Consider the following 21,173-nt stretch of genomic DNA (forward strand, 5'->3'; position numbering starts at 1 on the left):
ATTTTCCAAAACTCTTTTTCAACTTTACCCACTCCATTCCTTATCCCAAGCAACTCACCCCCATACCCCACCTAACCTACCCCCACCCTACCCTATTCCCTATTAAATTATTGAACAAAATAGAGTCTTTAAAACATTGAGTATTTGGAGGGGGGATGGAAAGAGCACATAAAACAGTTAAAATAGCACGGACTAGCCATTTTCGAAATGGTCATTCAAAAATAGTCAGCGTTTATCAAGTCATTGAAAAATAGTCACTATTTTGCTGCAACAGAGACCGGTCCAGCATAATATACTGGAGTTCGATGCACATGCGTATGAACTTCTAGCATATTATGCTGGACCGATATACTTTACTGGCTCCAATATAATATACTAGAGTTACTGGAACTCCAAACTCCAGTATAATATACTAGAGTTCCAATATATTATACTGGAATTCCAGTATATTATACTGGAGTATTTTCCGAATTTTGAAGAGTGTTTTCGTTCATATTTATCTTTACATGAAAATTGACTAAATTTCGATGACTTTTGAAACTGTGGCTCTTTTTGAATGACCACTTGTAAATCTGACTAGTTTTGAATTTCTCCCCATAAAACATGGGGACTTAGGGGAAATAGGATGAGGATGGTAGCATAAAAAATATTTTCCTAAAAAGTATTTTCTACTCTTTAACCAAATACTATAAAATATTTTTCAGAAAAAGTTTTTCATTCACCAACCAATCAAAAAAAAAAGTGATAAAACTACTCATTTTACATGAAAATATTTTTTTAGTGACAAAAGTATTTCCTTCATACCAAACACACCCTAAAAATAAGATAGTTTTCTATCGCTAAACATTGTACCAATGTACTCTACATTGTACCAATAATTTAATGTCTAGAAAATAGAGATCACTAAACATTGTACTAATATACTTTTGAGTTAGTGGGACATTTTGCTTTTGTTATCCTTTGTGTTCTTTATTGTTAAAAGAACAGAATTTTAATAATCCAATAATAATTTTAAATTAACCTCAGCATCTCTGTCATTTGACTCTCTCTCGGGGTTGCTGTGACCGCAAGGAAGTGGTTGTGAGTTCGAGTCTCCCAAAAGCAAGTTGGTAAGTTCTTGGAGGTAACTATGCCGGGATCTATTTGGAAATAGTCTTTGTAACTTAGCGTAGGGGTAAGGTTTGCGTACACGCTAGTCTTTTCAGATCTCACTAAGTGGGATTATACTGTGTTGTTGCTGTTTTTGTCGTTTTCTTTATACTCTCCTAAAAACACTTTCAACTCAACTCAACTCAACTCTGCATTTGATTTAAAAGTGCCAATAAAAGTTTCCTCTGGACCCCAAAAAAAGAGAAACATTTGGCTAGTAAATTGGTAAAAATGAGGTTTTTACATAGCCAAATGAAGTGAGAAATATATTGTTTCCTATTCACTTGAGTTCAAAATATCAAAGACCCAATTCATATTGAACAGAAATGCAATGACCCTTTTCATTTGAGCTCAAGATTTGCTCATATGAAGTTGAAATCTGGTATTCCTGGTACTTTTGGCTAATGGGTATTGGTTTTCTTGATTTCTGTTTATGATTTAGTTGAAAAAGTTTTGATTTTTCATTAACATAGAGTGTCATTGGTTGATTTTATATCAGTTCTTGCTTACAAGAATGTTTGGAATGATTAGAAATTGAGCTGTGATTAGTTGAGTAATCAACCACTTGACTCTTGTTGTTAAATGAGTCAAGTGTTTGTATTTCTGCTGCAAATCCTCAAAAAGGACTGATTTTGCTGTAGTTTTTAGGTAGTTTGAAATTGTATTGAATATATCAATACCGAGCATAGTGTTTTGAGAAAAAGATAGTATATAGCACATGAACAAGCATGGAGTATTTATCTGTTCTGATATTTTCAGATTTTTTTAGATGAGTTTTAGCTATGTATTCTTTTAGAAGTTAAGTTCATATTGAATTATTTGGTATGATGAGGACATGAGTTGAGCTTAAATGGAGAAACATGGTCAATGAGGATTCATATAGCCGACCGCGACTTGTTTGGGACTGAGATGTAGTTGTTGTTGTTGTTCATATTGATTTAATTTTGCTTACCAGTTGGAGTGAAGGTATTTTAAGCAAATCAATGGCTTCAATAAGAAGAGCATTGTCCCCAGTACCTCGCCCGGGGAATAGAATTAATGGGGAAGCATGTTCTGTTGCGTCGCCATTGTCCAAGTCATCGTCGTGTAATCAAAGTTATACACCGGCTGCAGGGGTTTTGCATTCTTTTTTTGGTTCATTGGATTATGCATTCTATAAAGTTCGGACATTTGTAGTTGGTGTTTTGTCGCGAAGATCATCTAGGACATTAGAGAGGTCAAAGCTAAAGGGCCAAATTTGGAGGAAAGCACTTCTCCAATTTTATGTGCTTTGTTCTTGGAGTTTTTATTGGCCTCACTCCATTTGTTTCTCTGAATTTGTCAGCAAATATAATGTCGAAACATAAAGCTTTCTCCTTTGAGGTGTTCCACTCTTACGAAAATGGCCGCTTATTTGATGATTTGTCTAGGAATATGGCATCATCTGTAAACAGCTCGGCTTTCCTTGATAATTCTACGTCAACGACTAATAAATTATACAGTGAATTGAAAGCTGAAATTGCCGTCAATGCGTCTGTTAACCAATCACTTGATCAAGATTTGACGGCGTCAAGAAAACTTTTGATCATTGTAACGCCAACAGAAGTTCGGTCATTTCAACCTTACAATCTAAACCGTTTATCCCACAAGTTAAGATTAGTCCCACCTCCTTTGTTGTGGATAGTTGTGGAGATGGACTTTCAGTCAACGGAGACAGCTAATATATTGAGGAGAACCGGAGTTATGTACAGGCATCTCGTATGCAAGAAGAACTCCACCATAGTGAAGGATAAAAGTGTGAACCTAAGGAATGTGGCACTAAACCACATTGAAACACACCATCTTGATGGGATTGTTTACTTCGCAGATGATTCCAACATATACTCAATTGATGTCTTTGAACAAATGCGGCAGATCAGGTAGTCTATTTATTCGTTTTACATATAACTTTGTATGCTAGCTATCTTTCTTTTATTTTTTTTATTGGTGATTGGCCTGCGTATTAGCAATCTTGTGTTTTGAATTGTGATATGTTGAGCAATTCTTGCAGCAGATTATGTCGTCACAGAACATTGAGATTGCTCAGTTCTATTAGTGTTTGCAAATCTCTTTTCCTTTGATTCTTGTGAAGTTGTTCTTATTTGATTTTAGCAGTTATGGAATTGGAATCCATTTTCAAATGCATAATAAATCCATGAGTCGAGGGCCTATCAGAATCAGCCTCTCTACCTGCACAAGGTAGGGGTAAGGTCTGCATACACACTACCCCTCCCCAGACCCCACTTATGGGATTATACTGGTTATGTTGTCGTTGTTTAAATGCATAATAATGAGGTAAACGATATACATCCTCTTGAGATAAATATTTGATCTATGTGCCTGGATAGGTACATTATGGCACATGTTCTTTTGTTTTTGTTGGGGCAGGGGAGGGACGGGGGAGGGGTAACTGGATTTGGTGATAATCAGGACGTGTATATCTAAATTTCTTTCATGGTAGATTTATTGCCATATATGCATGAAAGAATTTAAACTGAAATGTCGAAGACAGCTTCAAATTGTAAGTTCTATGACCTAGTGAAAGTTGGATATAAGAAGAATATCAACTATTAAAGTTTTCCTTAGTTTCCAACTGGAAAGTTACATTGAAAACTCTATTTATGTCAAGTCATTGGTTATGATAAAGATATTATTACTTTGTTAAATGTATCTACTTGTTGTAGTTCATCGTCACCAAATAATCAGAAACGATAAGCAGTGAGTTGGAAATTATGGTTCAATTTTTTGGATAAAATGCTTGTCATATTATTCTCACCCGTTTCGGTGAAGTTCTGCACTGAAAGAAGATCCTGAAATAAGGACGACAAGAATGCAATTAAATGTTCCGGATAAGTAGGAAATAAAGGTAAATAGAGCAAGACTCATAGTCTCTAATTGGTGATAGCACTTGCGCCCTTTGTATATATACGTTTTGATTCAAGCTAATCTCATAAAAGTGTACTAGTGAAATGAAGGTTCAAGAAAGCAAACAACAGCTTAATATCACAGTTGTCCTAAACAGTAAAGTCTATACGTTAGAGGAGAGCAGAAATAAAAGATTCATATAGCCGATCCCAACTAATTTGATGATTGCGTACATAGAAGAACGAACAATCAAGGATCAACATAGTCTTGAATAGGAAACTGCAATGGAGCGGAATGGATACAGACGATTCATATAGCCGACCCCTAGTAGTTTAGGATTGAGTCATAGTTATTGACTTATCTTATATGATAACTAACGACATGGCTAATATGCCAGAGAACGGATCTAGTTGGAAATGTGACATCCCCTTAGAGTTCAATCCTGAAATGACTACTCATTCTTTCTGTCATTTTCTGGCTTCCCAATCACTCGACAAATCTTCCCACATGTGAGAGTGATCAAAAATGTTTTGTCATGTCTATGGTCTTATAGTATTGTCAAAGGCGAAAAACACCAAGAACTGCTGGGAATTTAGCTGAAAAATACAACTGAATTTCACGCTTTTATGAACAAAACCACAATTTGAAAAATAGTAGTAATAGTTATACATTCGGAAACAGACTCTCTACCCCTCGGGGTAGGGGTAAGGTCTGCGTACACACTACCCTCCCCAGACCCCACTATTGGGATTTCACTGGGTCATTGTTGTTGTAGTAGTAATATTTATACAACTGTAGAAAAATAACTATACAAACAACAGTCATACAAGTTCAGGAAATGGAGATATAGAATTATGTTAAATTTATCAAGTAAAAGAACATTTAGTTGCTCAATTTCTACTCTGATCCATAGCTTCCCTGCTAGTTTTGCACCCTTTTATATTAGAAATTCTAGAACAAAAGATCCATAAATTCCCTGTCAGCTGAAAGCTGGTGTGTATATATATGAAGACAAGCACTAAAAAGAAAGTATTAGAAATGCACCTAATTGACTCTGAGCCGTCATACAATTATACATTTAGCAAATACACGTCCTATGGTGGATTCTCTTTTTATTTTATAAATGTTGCTGTTTGAGACAAACCATACTATTTTACCATTTGCATTGCCCTAACCCCCCCCCCCCCAACCTTATATTTCTTATATTTAGACTGGATCTCGTTGACAAGATGATGAAATTTGGTCTACTTATTTTCTGACTTTGTCACTCTGTCGATCAGCTTTCTTGATAGAGAATTGTTGTATGCAGCCAGTTCGGGACATGGGTTGTGGCAAGACTAGCTGAAAATAATAGGAAAGTTATCTTGCAGGGTCCAATCTGTAATGGCTCTCAGGTTATAGGTTGGCATACAGATGGAACGGCAAAAAGATTCCAGAGATTCTACGCTGAAATATCAGGATTTGCATTCAATAGTACAGTACTTTGGGATCCAAAGAGGTGGAGTCGGCCAACACTAGAGCCCATTAGGCAGCTCGATATAGTTAAAGGTGGCTTGCAAGTGAGTTTTGCTGCTACTACTGTAACTCTAATGGCTTTGCAAACAATTTTTTTATTAGTCGCCACACCCCTATACATCACAAATAACATGATTATTTACTAGCACCTTGTAACTATAAAGATGAAGAAGTGAGCGCATTACTGCAATTACAGGTGAGCGCATTTATTGAACAAGTTGTGGAAGATGAAAGCCAAATGGAAGGCTTTCCGACGCACTGCTCAAGAATCATGGTTTGGCAATTCAACACAGAGCCATTGGTAAGGAGTTACAGGGGCACTATTACTGCAAGTGTGTGACAATGTCGACATATACAGACTGCACTTGTACAATGAAACAAGGTGAGCGAATAATGTTCTTTATTTTCCGCTAGGAGCTTATTACTAGCATTCTTTTGAGCAGTATGATATGATTTTACAAAGGAGCTTCTTAACTTTCTTTTATTTTGGAACTTTCAGTTTTTATGATAGAGATAAATCAAAGAACAGTCCATTTCAATTTTTTTTGAAATTTTATTACTTATATGTTTTAGCTTTTGTTTCAAACGTCTGCTTGTCATTGTAGAGAGCATAACCCTCCACCTCTCCCCCCGCTGTGAGTGTTCAAATAGCTACCATAATATATCTAAGCCTCATTTTGTTTATTCTATTTCATTTTCACGTCTGTTTCTGCAAACAAATAATCTATTGCAATCATAGCAAGGGAATTACACATCAGGGGTTGGCCCGGTGGCAATTGACTTGAGCGTTGGAGTTTGCTCCCTTTCAAGGTCTCAAGTTCGAAACCCACTGGGTGCAAACAATTTCTGAGGGTCATCGGACTGGGTAAAACCTGAATTAACCGTGGTGCACTTGCGGGAAACTCCTTGTCGAGGGCCTGTGCACCCCCGGGAATAGTCGGGGCTCGAAGAGACTCGGACACCCGGTGCAAATCAAAAAAAAAAATTACACATTAGGTGCATACACCTGAAGACATCTACTAGTTCGAAGCTCAGCGATATATAACAACTCATGCTGACTCACTTTTGGATTTGGAAACTGTTTCCAAGATGGTGAAAGTAGTACATTACTAGAACTTTCTTTAACCGTTATCGAGCAGAAGAACCTAGCTTTTCTGCTTTTTAATTGGAATGCCGTGATTCCTTTCCTGCTATATAATATTCAAAGCACAAAACGAGGTGAATTTTGAATAGCTTAGATCAAACTGCTCCTTGTTACCTGAATCAGCCATTAAACTTCCTCCTATATAAGATTATCTCCCCCTTTTACCGTACACTACTCTAGCAATTGGCGCCAGATGAAATGAAAATGAGGGATATAGAAAAAATTAAGCCATCTAACGATTCTTGTTCAGCAGCACGTAGTCAGCAAAAGAATCCCTGCCTTACTCCTTAGTAACATCAGAGCACAACGTATTAGGAAAGTTACCTCATTTGTTAATATTTTACAGATCATGTATTGAGGCTCTGCACAGCAGTTGCACCTAAGTTCATTATTATTTGTGTTTTTTTTTTCTTCCTGAAAATGGAAGACGGAAGACCTCTTTTGAAGTTATAATATGTCTACCAGTGTCTAGGAAAATAAATGTGAAAGAAAAACAAATAACTTTTTATCCAGTTATGTTTTACTTCCAATGTATCGCGATTTTGGTTTGTGTAATATACCTTGCTCTTTCCTTCCAATTGCAGGGAGAAATAGTTAAGATTATGAGCATCTACTGCAAATATATATCCTGACTGTCCGCTGGTGGTTACAGGAATGCTGCCTCCCCACTTTTCTTGTTACAAGGGAACATTTCTGTACAGTTTCTGAGTTCGTCGCACTTTATACATCTGGCTACTAAGTGGAAAACCACAGTAAGCCAGGTTGTTAACTGATTGGTGAGAAGATATCATTGTCATCTACACAAATGTAGAGTTGCAAGTATCCGGCCAAGTCTTCAGACTAAAGATTTTTCGAAATACAACTAAATGGTCCAATGGAGGATTCAACCCCATTGAGCAGCTTGCAGATTAGTTGCTAGACTTAGCTTTGCAAGATTGACTGTAATGTTAATGCTTTCTTGAAGTATATTGTGTACTAGAGGTTTCATTTTTATGGCTGTTCTTTTAAAGAGCTAAGGAGAGGTTTTCTTGATTGTAAGATGAAAACTACAACAACGACGACCCCAGTGTAATCCCACACAGTGGGGTCTTGGCAGGGTAGTGTATACGCAGACCTTACCCTTACCTTGTGGAGATAGAGTGGTTGTTTTCAATTGTAAGATGAAAATGTAACACGAAACATCCTAGCTAAGCAGAAATGAGCCAATTCGATTGATGGTGCGAACACAGTTTCGTTCTTGTCAACTTCCAAAATCTGTCATTTTTATCCTGTATGTATGCCTTTTGGTTGTGAAAGTTCAGGTATATAGATCTTGTTCTGTTGAAAAAGAACCAAAACATTTAGTGAATGAAGGTTAAATTGTCACTGTTTTGTTATTGCATTCTAAAACTTACTACAACAACAACAAAACCAATAGTTTTCCACAAGTGGAGTCTGGGGAGGGTAAGATGTACGCAGCCATACCCTTACCCCTAGAAGGGCAGCGGCTGTTTCCGATAGACCATCGGCTAGACTAAAACTTACAACAACAATAACAACAACAAACACAGTGTAATCGCACTAGTGAGGGTTTGAAGAGAATAGTTGTACGTAGACCTTATCCTACCTTGAGCAGGCATGTAGATAAGTTGTTTAAGATAGTTGCAATTCTAAAACTAGTTAAAGATAAATCATATAAGTAATACATTTACTCTAAAGTAAACTACTAAAATATAGTGATGTAAGAGCGAAATGTGAGCAACCTAAATCGTGAAAATGGAAATGGTGGGGGCGATATACGTGTTAAGTCACATGGACAATTTTTCAAGTATTATCTAGTCCAGTAATGGATATACATCGGCTAAAGTAATGTCATCCGATAACATTTTACTCGATAATTTTATTAAGTGATAGATATACATAAAATTAACATCCAATAAATTGACTCTGTTCTAGAAATGATATAAAGCAAGAATTGGTTTGATATGAAAGCAAAGCTTGGGTGACGGGTTCAAGCCGTAGAAACAGCTTCTTGCAGAAATACAAGGTAAGGTTGTGTACAATAGACCCTTATGGTCCGGCCCTTCTCCTGATCCAGCACATAGCGGGAGCTTAGTGCACCGGGCTGCCCTTTTACGAAAGCAAAGCTTGATTAAAACCCCCCACATACATAAATCTCAGTCTAAGTACATTAGGTGACAATAATTCAGCAATCTGTCGATATGTCCGAGTGGTTAAGGAGACAGACTCGAAATCTGTTGGGCTTTGCCTGCGCAGGTTCGAATCCTGCTGTCGACGTTTACCTTTTTTTATTTTTTTTTTAATTTTAAATTTTTATATATTTTTTAGTAACAGTTGGGCGTTGTTGACGAGGTTAAAAGCAGTTAAAACCTACCTACCAAAATCACCACTTATTTCCATTTCACTTTCTTTATCTCACTGTTAAATCTATTTTTAGCAATTTTACTCACAAAGAATTTACAGTTAACAAATCCTGATGTCAATAAACCACTGAGAAAAACCAGCAAAGATAAGGAACATTATCAGATCAAAACCAAGATTTTTTATTTTATATTCATGCTCTAAATATGGCTACAGAGAGTAAATCTAGTGTTGTAAAAGTGAAACCCAGTAGTAGTAATCAAGTTGGGTCATCTTCAAAACCCAAATTTGATTCATCTCTTATCAAGAAGAAGGTTATTCAGATCTCATCTAAGCAATCTGCTGATTTAAAGGGTAAATCTGCCATTTCTGTCAAAACTGAGGTACCAATCTGCAAAAAGATCATATTTTTATGCCTCAAAATTTGATATTTCTTGAAAATTTGAGATAAAAGATCACCATTTATGCTCAAATTTTGATATTTCTTGAAAAATTGAGGTACCCCATCTGCCAAAGATCCTTGCTTTTTTTTAAATCAATTAATTAATATGATTGTTCTATGTGATTTTCTGTTATATTTGAGATGCATTTAGTTCTAGTATTGAAGTAACATCGATTTTCTGTTATATTTGAGATGCATTTAGTTCTAGTATTGAAGTAACATCTGCAAAAGATCATCTTTTTATTCTTCAAATTTTGATATTCTTGATATTCTTGAAATTTTGAGGTACCCATCTGCAAAAGATCACTGTTTTTTACAATTAATCAACTAAGTCTCAATCCTAAACTAGTTATAGTCAGTAGTATGAATGTTTGTTTGAGATCCATTTAGTTCTAATATTGGTTAATAATTTGTTTACTGGTAAAAGATTGAGGTAACATCTGCAAAAGATCATCTTTTCATGCTTCAAAATGTGATATTCTTGAAAATTTGAGGTAAAAGATCATCTTTTAATGGCTCAAATTTTAGTATTCTTGAAAATTTGAGGTACCCATCTGCAAAAGATCCTTGCTTTTTTACAATTAGTCAACTAAGTTTCATTCCTAAACTAGTTATAATCAGTAATAGAAATCTGTTAAATTTGAGATGCATTTAGTTCTAGTATTGGTAAATAATTTGTGTACTGGTAATAGATTGATGTAACATTTGTAAGAGATCCTCTTTTTTTTTTATGCTTCAAAATTTGATATTCTTGAAAAGTTGAGGTAAAAGATCTTATTATTATGCCTTAAATTTTGATTTTCTTGAAAAATTTGAGGTAAAAAATGATCTTTGCATACTTCAAATTTTGATATTCTTGAAAAATTGAGGTACCCATATGCAAAAGGTTATTGCTTTTCTTATGCTTCAAATGTCGGTATACTATAATTCATTATTTTCCTTACTAGTAGTTAAAAGATTTAAATTTTCCTATCTTTGTGGTCTCTAATATCAGTACTCATTCGAACAAAAGAGCATTACTTTTCTTGTTCTTCAAAATTTTGATATTCTTGGGGTAGGCTGTTTACATCACACTCTCTTAGGGTGCGGCCCTTCCCCGAACCCCGTGTGAACGCGGGATACCTTGTGCACCGTGTTGTCCTTTTTCGAGCAGTTGAAAAGATTCCTCTTTTCCTCTCTTTGTTGTATGGTTTGTTTACTGTTTTGATTTGGGTGTGTGAGATTTCTTGTTGATTTGTTTTCCATGCTGAAATGCTAGTGCGTCTTGTCTGAGTAGGGTTAAATTCAGATGAATGTGTAACTTAAGAAAGGTATTACGTGAATGGCCATGAATTAAGTGTTTTCTCAACACCAATTAGCTTGAAACCGATAATTGAGAACATGACAATGAAATCTCTACCGCATCTATTTCTTTGAGTTTTATCATCCCATCCCACCCCACCTACTCTTATTACTTAGCTGTATAGAAATTGATGACCAAAGCTTATTCTGATTTGATGATTATGGCCCTGATTAGTTTTTTGAATCCTTATTGTCCAAGTAAAGGTGAAAGGAAAAACAACCTCAAGTTCATCCAAGACTGTCACAAAAACGCAAACCAAAACTCGAGTGAAGAAAGTTTATTCCTTGGCTGGCCAGAAGTATGATGTTCCTGAAGAGGTGATAGATCGATTGCTTTGCTCGTTATTTTCTTCATGATCTGTTAAATGCTTCATTATGATGGAAATCCGAAGTGACTTGTCCACTCTTTTGATTTTGTATGTTCTCTTCAACAGCGAGAACCATTGAGGTTATTCTATGAATCGTTGTCAAAGCAGATACCTTCAAGTGAAATGGCAGAGTTCTGGTGAGTTTTCTTGACAATTGTATCTGCATCTTTTACTTTTAAAAGGATCAAAAACTTGTCTAGGGACCTGCCGTGTGTAAGTTATATGTAGTACACTTGTATAGGAATCAATTAATTACCTCTCTCATATCACAATGCTCGCCAGTCGAGGGTCTATTGGAACCAGCCTCTTTACTTTCACAAGATAGGGGTAAGGTTTGCACACACTACCCTCCCCAGACCCCAATTGTGGAATTACACTGGGTTTGTTGTTATTGATATCAGAATGCTTGCTATTACCCATTTTGTTATTGATATCAGACGTGAACTAGCACTATGGTTGCTTGTGTCTTCTTTTCTCAATATTGTTAACTGCTCTTAAGTCTATTTCTTAGCCACTTCCCCTAAAGCAGATTCCACGGCAGGAGTTCTCTTACACTGTTGAGCAAAATCCGTATTTTTCCTGCAAAACTATTACCTATATGAATATCAACAAATTACCTCTATCGTATTAGAATGCTTGTGATTGCCATTTTGTTGGGGCAATGGAAGGTTGAATGTACTTGAGTATCGTGTAGAAGACTTGGAGTACGAACGAGGTTTGTTTTGAAGGAAAGGAAGACTATTATTTGCAGTACTTTTTATATAAGAAAATTTATAGATTAGAAGCCTTACCATAATGATATAGGATGATCCCACACCAAAAATCACCTCAAATCTGTAGCTCAAAGTCTCAAAAATGGAGTTAGAACTCTAAAATCAACGAAATCTGATCTTTTTTACTTGGGGGTTTGCTATGATTGCAGTGCCCTTGCTGCAGTTGCAGTATAACTGGACTTCGGGGGCCTGGGCCTGATCCAACTTTGGTGCAATCACGGACACCACTGCAGTATGGAAATCTCATGTTTTCCATACTCAAAAATCACATGCATTGGCACATACTCAAAAATCACATGCTACTAAGCGTCTTCTTCAGGGGGTCTGTTAAGTTTTTATTTCACTAAAATGTTTTAACTCTGGAGGTCAGGTATCTTCTTTATAAAAATAATTATACTGCGAACTATTTTTCTTGGACTCCCCGAAAATGTTGTCTGGTGTGTGTCGGATCTTCCAAAAGTTGTGCATTTTTGGAGGATCCAACATGGGTGCGGCAGCATTTTGGTCCGAGTTAGAAATGGTTGTTGGTTCTTATATTGCCCCTCAATAAATAAGGTCAAGGTCCATTTAATATGTGCAATTGGGTCTAATACGATTTTCCGCCATCATCTACTGTGGGATGTGCATCAAATTTGTGAACCTTGTTAGGTGCTTTTCTTGGAACGTAAACTACGATTTTAGGCAAATTAGCAAGCAGAGCAATGAGCTGATAAGATTTATATTTTCTGGTGAAAAAGGGATAAATGTACATTGAGGCAAATGATCTTAAGGTAGAGATAATTACCATAATATTCTGTATCGGCCAATAAGCTAAGTGAAAGGAACATGTATTGTTTATTAAATGAGGCAGTTGAGGCCTTGCATTTGATATAGCCTCAAATGCTGCCCAATTCGATGTTTGTTTGTGTTTCTGAATGACTGGTATTAGCTCTGCTCGGCATTGACAACTATATCTTTTGCATTATAGCCATTACATATTCTCAATCATGTGTTCTTTTTGGCTCCTGAGACTCTCATTTACCTGTATGAATTGAGAGACTAAACGAGTAAAGTGGACATCTGAATCCGTATAAGAACCTTATAAAGCATTGCACATTTGAATCCTTAATTCACACAGTACTCTGTTGTAATTGTAAAGGTAGTCATACCAGATCTTACATGAGGAATCAATCAGAGAACATATGTCATATGCTCCTTGAGCCTTTCGGTAGAGTATCCATATACAGCATGTGGATAGTCCACTTCTTGACTATATCTTTAGGTCCAAGCTTACTATGACATCTTAACCACAGGACGATCAACAACGATGTGCTTGTCTTCGTATCTTGTAATTGGTTGTTTCCTCATTTTAACCGGGTCCTTAATATATACTAGTAGTATTCTTCAGTTCTGTGGATCTCCATCAACTCCTTAAGTTTAAGTATTAACCGTAGCGTAGGTTGTTTACTGCTTAATTATCACACTATTTTTTACTGTTCTTTCATATTTTTGCTCCTTCCATTTCTTAAAAGAGTTGAGAGAAAAATGTTGAAATAAGACTGAGGCATGTAATGCAGGTTGATGGAGCATGGTCTGTTGTCGCCAGAGAGATCAAAGAAGGCATTCGAGAAAAAACAGAGAAAGCAAAAGCAAATCCGCATGGGGACTCCTATTAAATCTCCTCCTCCGCGGCCATTGATAAGCAAACCTGAGAGTTCAAAGAAGCAACAACAAGTATCAAAGAACGGTGATGTAAAGGCGAAGAAACGACTAAAATCTGATAGCAGCGACGACGATGATGATTTTATTCTGAGTCCAAAGAGAAGAAAAGGGTAAAATGATTTTTCCTAATACTGCAATCTTGTATGTATTTTGTAAGAGACTTGATCAACAAAAAACAACAACCCAGTATAATCCCACTTAGTGGGTCTGGGGAGGGTAGTGTGTACGCAGACCTTACCCCTACCCTGGGATAGAGAGGCTGTTTCCAAATAGACCCTCGGCATCCTTCCCTCCAAGAACTTCCCACCTTGCTCTTGGGGAGACTCGAACTCACAACCTCTTGGTTGGAAGTGGAGGTTGCTTACCATCAGAGCAACCCCAAATAGACCCTCGGCATCCTTCCCTCCAATAACTTCCCACCTTGTAAGAGATTTGATCAATTAGATTTAGTTAACTTTAGACTGAGGAGCCTGCCATTCTTCATTTTCTTTATCATTGGAAATGAATAATCAAATAAAAGATACAATTGGCCAACCTGTACACAATGAAACTATAGCTGTACTTTATAGAACCACAGTTTACTGTTTAATGTAAAACTATTTGCTTAGTCTTTTTGATATTAGAAGATAATTCCAAAAATTCAGTTCCTTTGTGGTTTCTTATTTTCTGTTTTTCTTTGTTTTTTCTCATGAGATTAGGTTCCAACATAAAAGGTAATTTATCCACCTTTTATGTGCGATAGTGGCGGATCTAGAGTATGAGATACGGATTCACGGAAACGTAGTAGCTTTTCTCTAGACCTCGTATATATATTTAAAAAATTCACTAAATATTTATAAATATTTCACTGTGAACCCATTATTATTGTATATTAACTTGAGGTCACTGTAGGGACTCATAAACTTCAAATTCTGGATCCGTCTCTGATAGAGTATCAAGATTTTGGTATAAAATAATGTCAGTTTTAGTTAATACCTTCAGCTAAATACGAGATAAATTTAATCCCAAAATTTATATCGAGATAATCCACCTTATCCCTTGAACCAAACGGGCCCCTAACAACATACAATAGAGTCCATTAGGTGAAGTATTGTTTGTAGAGTAGATCAAGAAACAAGGGTAATTTTCTGAGATATAATGCAACTGAATTGTGAAGGAGAGCCTTGGCGTAACTGGTAAAGTTGTTGTCATGTGACCAGGAGGTTACGAGTTCGAACTGTGGAAACAGCCTCTTGCATAAATGCAAGGTAAGGCTGCATACAATAGACCCTTGTGGTCCGGTTCTTCCCCGGACCCCGCGCATAGCGGGAGCTTAGTGCACCGGACTGCCTTTTTATAATGCAACTGAATTGCCTGAGTACTGCAGATATATATTTTGTCCAGCTTATTTCTGATCTTTTTCTAAAGCCTTTTTGGTAGTTTGATGAGTAACTGTTGCACAAGTGACTTGACACTTGTATGATATTGGACATTTTGTTCATGGGAAGTTGGCATTTTGTATTCAAAATTCATTGGCCCAACTAATTCAGATTTGCATCGAGTTGTGCTATGGCGCTATGTCCCCTGACCCCTATATAGAGGCGGAGCCAGGATTTGAATCTTATGGGTTTGGAATTGTAATCTTTTTAAGTGACTGGATTCTATATTAATAAGTTCTACATGTCCAATGGATTTCTTAAGACAAATACATGGTTTGAACAAAAGTTACTGGATTCAGCCGAACCCGCATCCCGTATTCTACCTCCGCCCCTACCCCTATAGAGCGAAAGAGCTGCTTGGTGTAGGTTGCAGCATGTCCGGTTGTTAAGTACTCCTCGCACCATCGCCGCCTTTTCTAGGACCGACCAACGGCTCACCAGTACATGTACATACATAGTGTAGTCTCGATCGCACATTCAGCATAACCTTCAGACTCATGTGCTTTCTAGAACCAGAGGTATTCTAGCGTGATGCGTACGATCAAATAAATCTATCAAGAAGTTCTTTCATTTTTCGGATTCCGAACTCACATGCCTTTAATACTCAATGACAAACACAGCTGATAACATGTAACACCATACTATTATCAAGGTGTGCATTGGAAGCACATTGAATAGAATGAGTATCTCAGTCTTAGCACTAGCCATAGCAGATGTTGCAGAGCTTTGATTATAATGCAAAATAACATCAGGTTCATGAACCCATAATTAGTCCACACTTTGATTTATCTGTGTAAAATCCACTGAAATTGCTCAAATTACTGTACTATGAACCAAATAACTCAAACAATGTGATGCTTCAGTAGTTGGAACTTGAGTCCTGAACCCAACAACAACAACAATAACAGACCCAGTGTAATTCCACAAGCGGGGTCTAGGGAGGGTAGTATGTATCAGTGGTGAAGCCAGAAATATTTCCAAGGGTGTTCAGACTTGAAGGAAGTAAAAGAATAATTCCCGACAAAGGGTGTTCAATATATGTTTTCTACGTCTAAAATCAATATTTTACCTGTGCACACAGTGTAATTTTTCGTAATATTTTGACGAAGGGTGGTCAGTTGATCATCCTTAGCAAAAGGTGGCTTCGCCCCTAGTATGTATGCAGACCTTACCCCTATCTTCAAGAAGGCAAAAAGATGGTTTTTGGAAGACACTCGACTTAAGAAAGATAAAAGAAAGGGCAGCAGCAAGCACACTGATTAGAAAACCGAAGCAAAACTACAAAGATAGAAAACTAAAACTGAATATTGCAATCAGAAGGCCGGAACGAAAGCAACGACAAGTAATCACAGAAGTTAAGTACCTGAGTCTTGAACCCGTAAAATTAAAATTCTGGATCTGCTTCTGCGTATTCGAAGCTCATTGAATAGCATGAGTATCTCAGTATTAGCACTAGCCAGCAGCAGTAGCAGAGCTTTGATTATAGTGCAAAATACACCATAAAGTTCATGAACCTGAATTTCACATGTGAATGGAGCAGAAGAAAAAGGTCTAGAAGGTCATTTAATTTAAGGATCGTTTAGTATACAGTCTAGTTATGTCAGAGATTATAATCAGGGCCAGAGCTAGAGTGCTAGAAGTTGGGTTCGACCGAACTCAATAGCTTTGGTTCGAATCTTATATTTGTATTTAAAATTTCATTGAATATGTATAAATTATTAATTTAGAACCCAGTAATTTCAAACGATTAGAATCCCGAACTCATAAACTTGAAATCTTGACTACGCCTTTGAATTTATAATGCAATGAATTGGAGGAGTTATCATGCTGCGAAAAATAATATGAAAATTGTTGCGTGATGAACAATAATGTAGGTATTATTATGTGATAGAATAATAATACAACAATTTTGCTTAATTTAAAGGCATTTTGGTCTGTGGATAAGAGTATTCTCGAATAAAATAATATATTGATTCTCATATAAGTTATACTAGAATTAGTAATACAACGTATGACTTTCAATTTGGTATTAAATTTTGCATGATTAATACAAAGTTTAATACCAAAAGTTTAATTATACGATGCCTTAGTTCATGCATGCACTTCCAATGCGAATATCGAACATCGAAATTTTTTTAAAAAAAAGTTGTGTCTTATTTTGTGTAATGCATGCATGCAGTGATAACCCCTTACACAGTGACAGGGTATGAGTAATTACAGTCGTTAATCAAATATATATATAAAAAAGTATACATTGATTATGTATAAAATATGTATATTATATGTATACCATATGTTAATATACAAAAATTATATATATATTGCCTGCTTTAAGGGACGACTATATTCAGGGGCGTATGTAGCACGTAAATGACGGGTTCCATTGAACCCATAAATTTCGATGCAGCGCATAAATTTATGTGTAAATCTAAAATTACAATAAATAGTATAGATGAACCCATAACTTTAAAAATATACCGGATTAAATACTAAAAATCTTAAAGGTTGAACCCGTAAAAATTTCAGCAAAAAGTCAGCAGCTCTGCCCTCCCTTGCGTACCATTACCATATTTATTTGATAGACATGGGATAAACTGTCATTTCTTGATTTTTGGAACAAATAGAATAATTTTGACGAGGATAACGTATTACTTTAAGAAAGCGAAAAAATATATATTTTAAAATCGCACCAATATTTTACTCTTAATGAGAGTTTTAAATAGAAAGTAATTTATTTCCTTAGTTAGCCTACTCAATGAGAATTTGAATTGATCACGACTTCAAGCGATAATAAGTGAGTTTTAAATTTAATATTTGTATATATTTAATAAATTTGTTAGCACAAATACATTATTTAAGTAAAAATTACTAAGTTCGGACGAACAATTAACCGTATAGTATAGTCACTCATTCAGGGGCCGAGTTAGTGTGTAGGTTACGGATTCGACCAAACTCAATAACTTTGGTCTAAACTTTGTATTTATCTTAATATATTCATTGGATGTATACAAAATTATTAATTTAGAACTCATAACTTAAAAGAATTAGACAGAGGTATATCCAAGATTTAATGTTTATGGATTCCTGCAATGACCTCGAGTACATTTTAAATAATAACTTGTTTCACGTTCAAACATTTATAAATATTTTGTAAATTTTTCGAATATATTTATACTGTTTGGACAAAATTTACTGGGTTCACGTGAACCCGTAAGTCGAGAGGTGGATTTGCCCCTAGAATTAAAATCCCAAATCCATAAACTTCAAATTCCGACTTCGCCTCTGCATATATTCCATGGGTCCCCTTCCTGCCATGCCCCCCCCCCCAATCCACCCTTCCTCCTTCCATAAGTATTGCAGTCGACTCATTGGCAAATGATGTAAAATGAAAACCAAAACTTATTCTTGAATGAATCTTTTTTTTGTCATTCTGCATTATATATTCTCTTCTATATATATATATCTTATATTTGTTTTTTTCTTTCAAGAAAATGGAAGCAAAGAAGATAAAAAGAACTCGAGAGAGCAACAAACACACAGTATGTCGAGGTGTTCGTATGAGAAATTGGGGAAAATGGGTTTCAGAAATACGAGAACCAGGTAAGAAATCCAGAATTTGGCTTGGAACTTTTCCTACCCCAGAAATGGCTGCTCGAGCTCATGATGTTGCTGCTTTAGCCATCAAAGGTAATGTTGAATTATGTGACCATGTTTCTTAAATAATCAGGGGTCGTTTGGTTGGGAAACTAGTTATTTTGAAGATTAATTATCTCGGGAATAGTTATTCCGGAATTGATATCCCACTCTCCTATAGGGATAAAAAGAACACCACAATCTGAGAATATAAGGGGAGCCTTGGCGTAACTGGTAAAGTTGCTGCCATGTGACCAGGAGGTCACGGGTTCGAGCTGTGGAAACAGCCTTTTGCAGAAATGCAGGGTGACTGATAAAGTTGTTGCCATGTGACCATGAGATCATGGGTTCGAGCCGTGGAAACAGACTCTTCCAGAAATGCAGAGTAAGACTGCGTACAATAAACCCTTATGGTATGGTCCTTCCCTGGACCCCGCACGTAGCGGGAGCTTAGTGCATCGGGCTGCCTTTTTTTTTTTTTTTTTTTCTTTTTTTTACAATTTGAGGATAACTAATCATGGGATTAGTAATACTGCGATTTTATCCCTATCAAATATGGAATAAACTTATCTCAAATTTAATTACAGGATTAATTATTCTTTATCCCTCGTACCAAAGCGATCCCTTAAATTATTATTTATAAAACGTTCTTATTGAGGTTGAGGGTTAACTCATTACCATTTTATGAGTTTCTTACCTTCCACAGTAGAGGTCAGGTTTAGGGTTCAAATTACATCACCAGTATAGTATTCTCCCCCCATGTAATGAAAAAAAATATTTAAAATTAATATGTTATATTTACTAAAAGAAAAATGGTCAAAAATTGTCTTAGTAACATTCAAATTATGCAACTTTATCATATGTTAAGCTTTTGATATAATATAATATTCTTGTCCTTGAAATAAAGTCTTAATTATTTCTTTTTTGTCCCTAACGTCAATAAGAACGTTAAAAGTGATGATTTTAAATTATAGCCAAAAATTTATTCTTTTATGCATGTAATAATGTTATAAAAACTTAATTAAGTTGTCAGAACGATCGTATTTTATTTAATTATATTATATCTCAACAGGTAACGGTGTAACCCTGAACTTTCCAGAACTTGCAAATTCACTTCCAAGACCAGTGTCACTAAACGCTCGTGACATTCAAGCAGCAGCAACCAAAGCAGCTTCAATGCAAAACTCTGATTCTTCATGCAAAATCGATGCTTGCATCAGGGTAGGCTGCCTACGTCACAACATCAGGAGTGCGGCTCTTCCCCGAACCATGCATGAACGCGAAATGCTTCATGCACCGAGCTGTTCTTTATCATCATCTCTGTCAACTTCTTCTTCTTTGTTACCAACTAATTCAACAATGACAGATTTGGGGACGACGATCGATGAATTAACACAAATCATTGAGTTACCAAGACTGGAAACTATTTTTGATGACTCGTTCTATTTGAAAAATGATTTTATGTGTGCTGACTATCCTTCTCCATGGTTGAACTGTGAAGATGAATTAAGAGTAATTTCAAGCTATTTTGAACCGTATTTACTGTGGAATTACTAAGTAAAAAAACAGAATATGTGTCATTCTTCAATTTTTTATGGGTTCTGGATTATCTCTCTCAACTATACTTACTATTATTGTCATTACTGTAATTATATGTGGTTGATTCAGAACACGGGTGACTTCGTAACCTTAACGTACCTTTTTTCTTACTGTAGCATAGGCCTTCACCACTTCAAACGGGCGCTTCGCCCCTCTTTTTTTTGAATTAGAAAGAGCGGGGTCTTACTTATTCAGGGGATGAAAGACAAATAAAGGGATCAGGAGGCTTTATAATCGAAGAAAGAGAAGGGGCGTGGTTGGTGTGTCACTGGGTTGGTGCTCGTCGATAAAAAAATCCGAAAGAATAATTACGTATCTATTATCTCTAATCAGTACAAATATCTAATAAGTACTGTAATATTTATGTCAACAAAACTAAGTTGCAAATATATAATAATTACGTCTTAGTTCCAAATAAGTTATATTGGTGGTACGAATCCTCACTTTATTCTTTAAATTCAACTACGAGTAAATTATAGAAGAGAAGAAATACTTTAGTATTTTTTTTTTTAATTTTTGTTAAACATGAATCCTAATTTCCATGATTCGTTACGGGTGTCCTTGGTGTCAGGGGCAAATGTAGAGTTTGGCGATCGGGTTCATCGACTAAAACAAGTATTTGTGCCGCGGAGCATAAATTTATCTCTAAAAATTCATTAAAATTGTAACAAATGGTAGGTTTAAACTCATAACCTAAAAAATTTTATGGGTTCAATGCTAAAAATATTAGAAGTTGAACCTACAAAATTTAAATCCTAGATTCGGCTCTGTTTGGTCTATGTATATGTATAGAAATCTTCAATCCTTTTTAATTTATTTTTTTCAGAAGGTACTAAAACGACATTT

At 35.9% G+C, this 21,173-nt stretch overlaps 2 protein-coding genes, 1 non-coding gene and 1 pseudogene across 4 annotated transcripts; all 4 read left to right on the forward strand.

The window, feature by feature from the left end:
- The first annotated feature begins 932 nt into the window (after positions 1-932).
- LOC104246951 (probable beta-1,4-xylosyltransferase IRX9H) lies at positions 933-7,889 on the forward strand (annotated as a pseudogene).
- A 997-nt stretch (positions 7,890-8,886) lies between these two features.
- TRNAS-CGA (transfer RNA serine (anticodon CGA)) lies at positions 8,887-8,968 on the forward strand. Its single transcript has one exon. It is a non-coding gene; the product is annotated as a tRNA-Ser (tRNA).
- Positions 8,969-9,106: 138 nt separating this feature from the next.
- LOC104246950 (uncharacterized) lies at positions 9,107-14,325 on the forward strand. 2 transcript variants are annotated; one of them, XM_070156529.1, is made up of 4 exons: positions 9,107-9,406; positions 11,035-11,153; positions 11,270-11,340; positions 13,533-14,325. In XM_070156529.1, the coding sequence occupies exons 1-4, from the start codon at positions 9,259-9,261 to the stop codon at positions 13,789-13,791; spliced, it is 597 nt and encodes a 198-aa protein (XP_070012630.1). In that variant the 5' UTR covers positions 9,107-9,258; the 3' UTR covers positions 13,792-14,325. The 2 variants fall into 2 exon arrangements, with proteins under 2 accessions (XP_070012630.1, XP_009801168.1); XM_009802866.2 differs by having other exon boundaries at positions 9,111-9,435; positions 11,040-11,153.
- Positions 14,326-18,586: 4,261 nt separating this feature from the next.
- Positions 18,587-20,285, forward strand: LOC104246953 (dehydration-responsive element-binding protein 3). The gene is made up of 3 exons (XM_070156192.1): positions 18,587-18,782; positions 19,801-19,932; positions 20,026-20,285. The coding sequence occupies exons 1-3, from the start codon at positions 18,587-18,589 to the stop codon at positions 20,283-20,285; spliced, it is 588 nt and encodes a 195-aa protein (XP_070012293.1).
- The last annotated feature ends 888 nt before the right edge of the window (positions 20,286-21,173 follow it).

The sequence above is a fragment of the Nicotiana sylvestris genome, chromosome 9, assembly GCF_000393655.2.
Source record: "Nicotiana sylvestris chromosome 9, ASM39365v2, whole genome shotgun sequence".
Classification (NCBI taxonomy): Eukaryota; Viridiplantae; Streptophyta; class Magnoliopsida; order Solanales; family Solanaceae; genus Nicotiana; species Nicotiana sylvestris.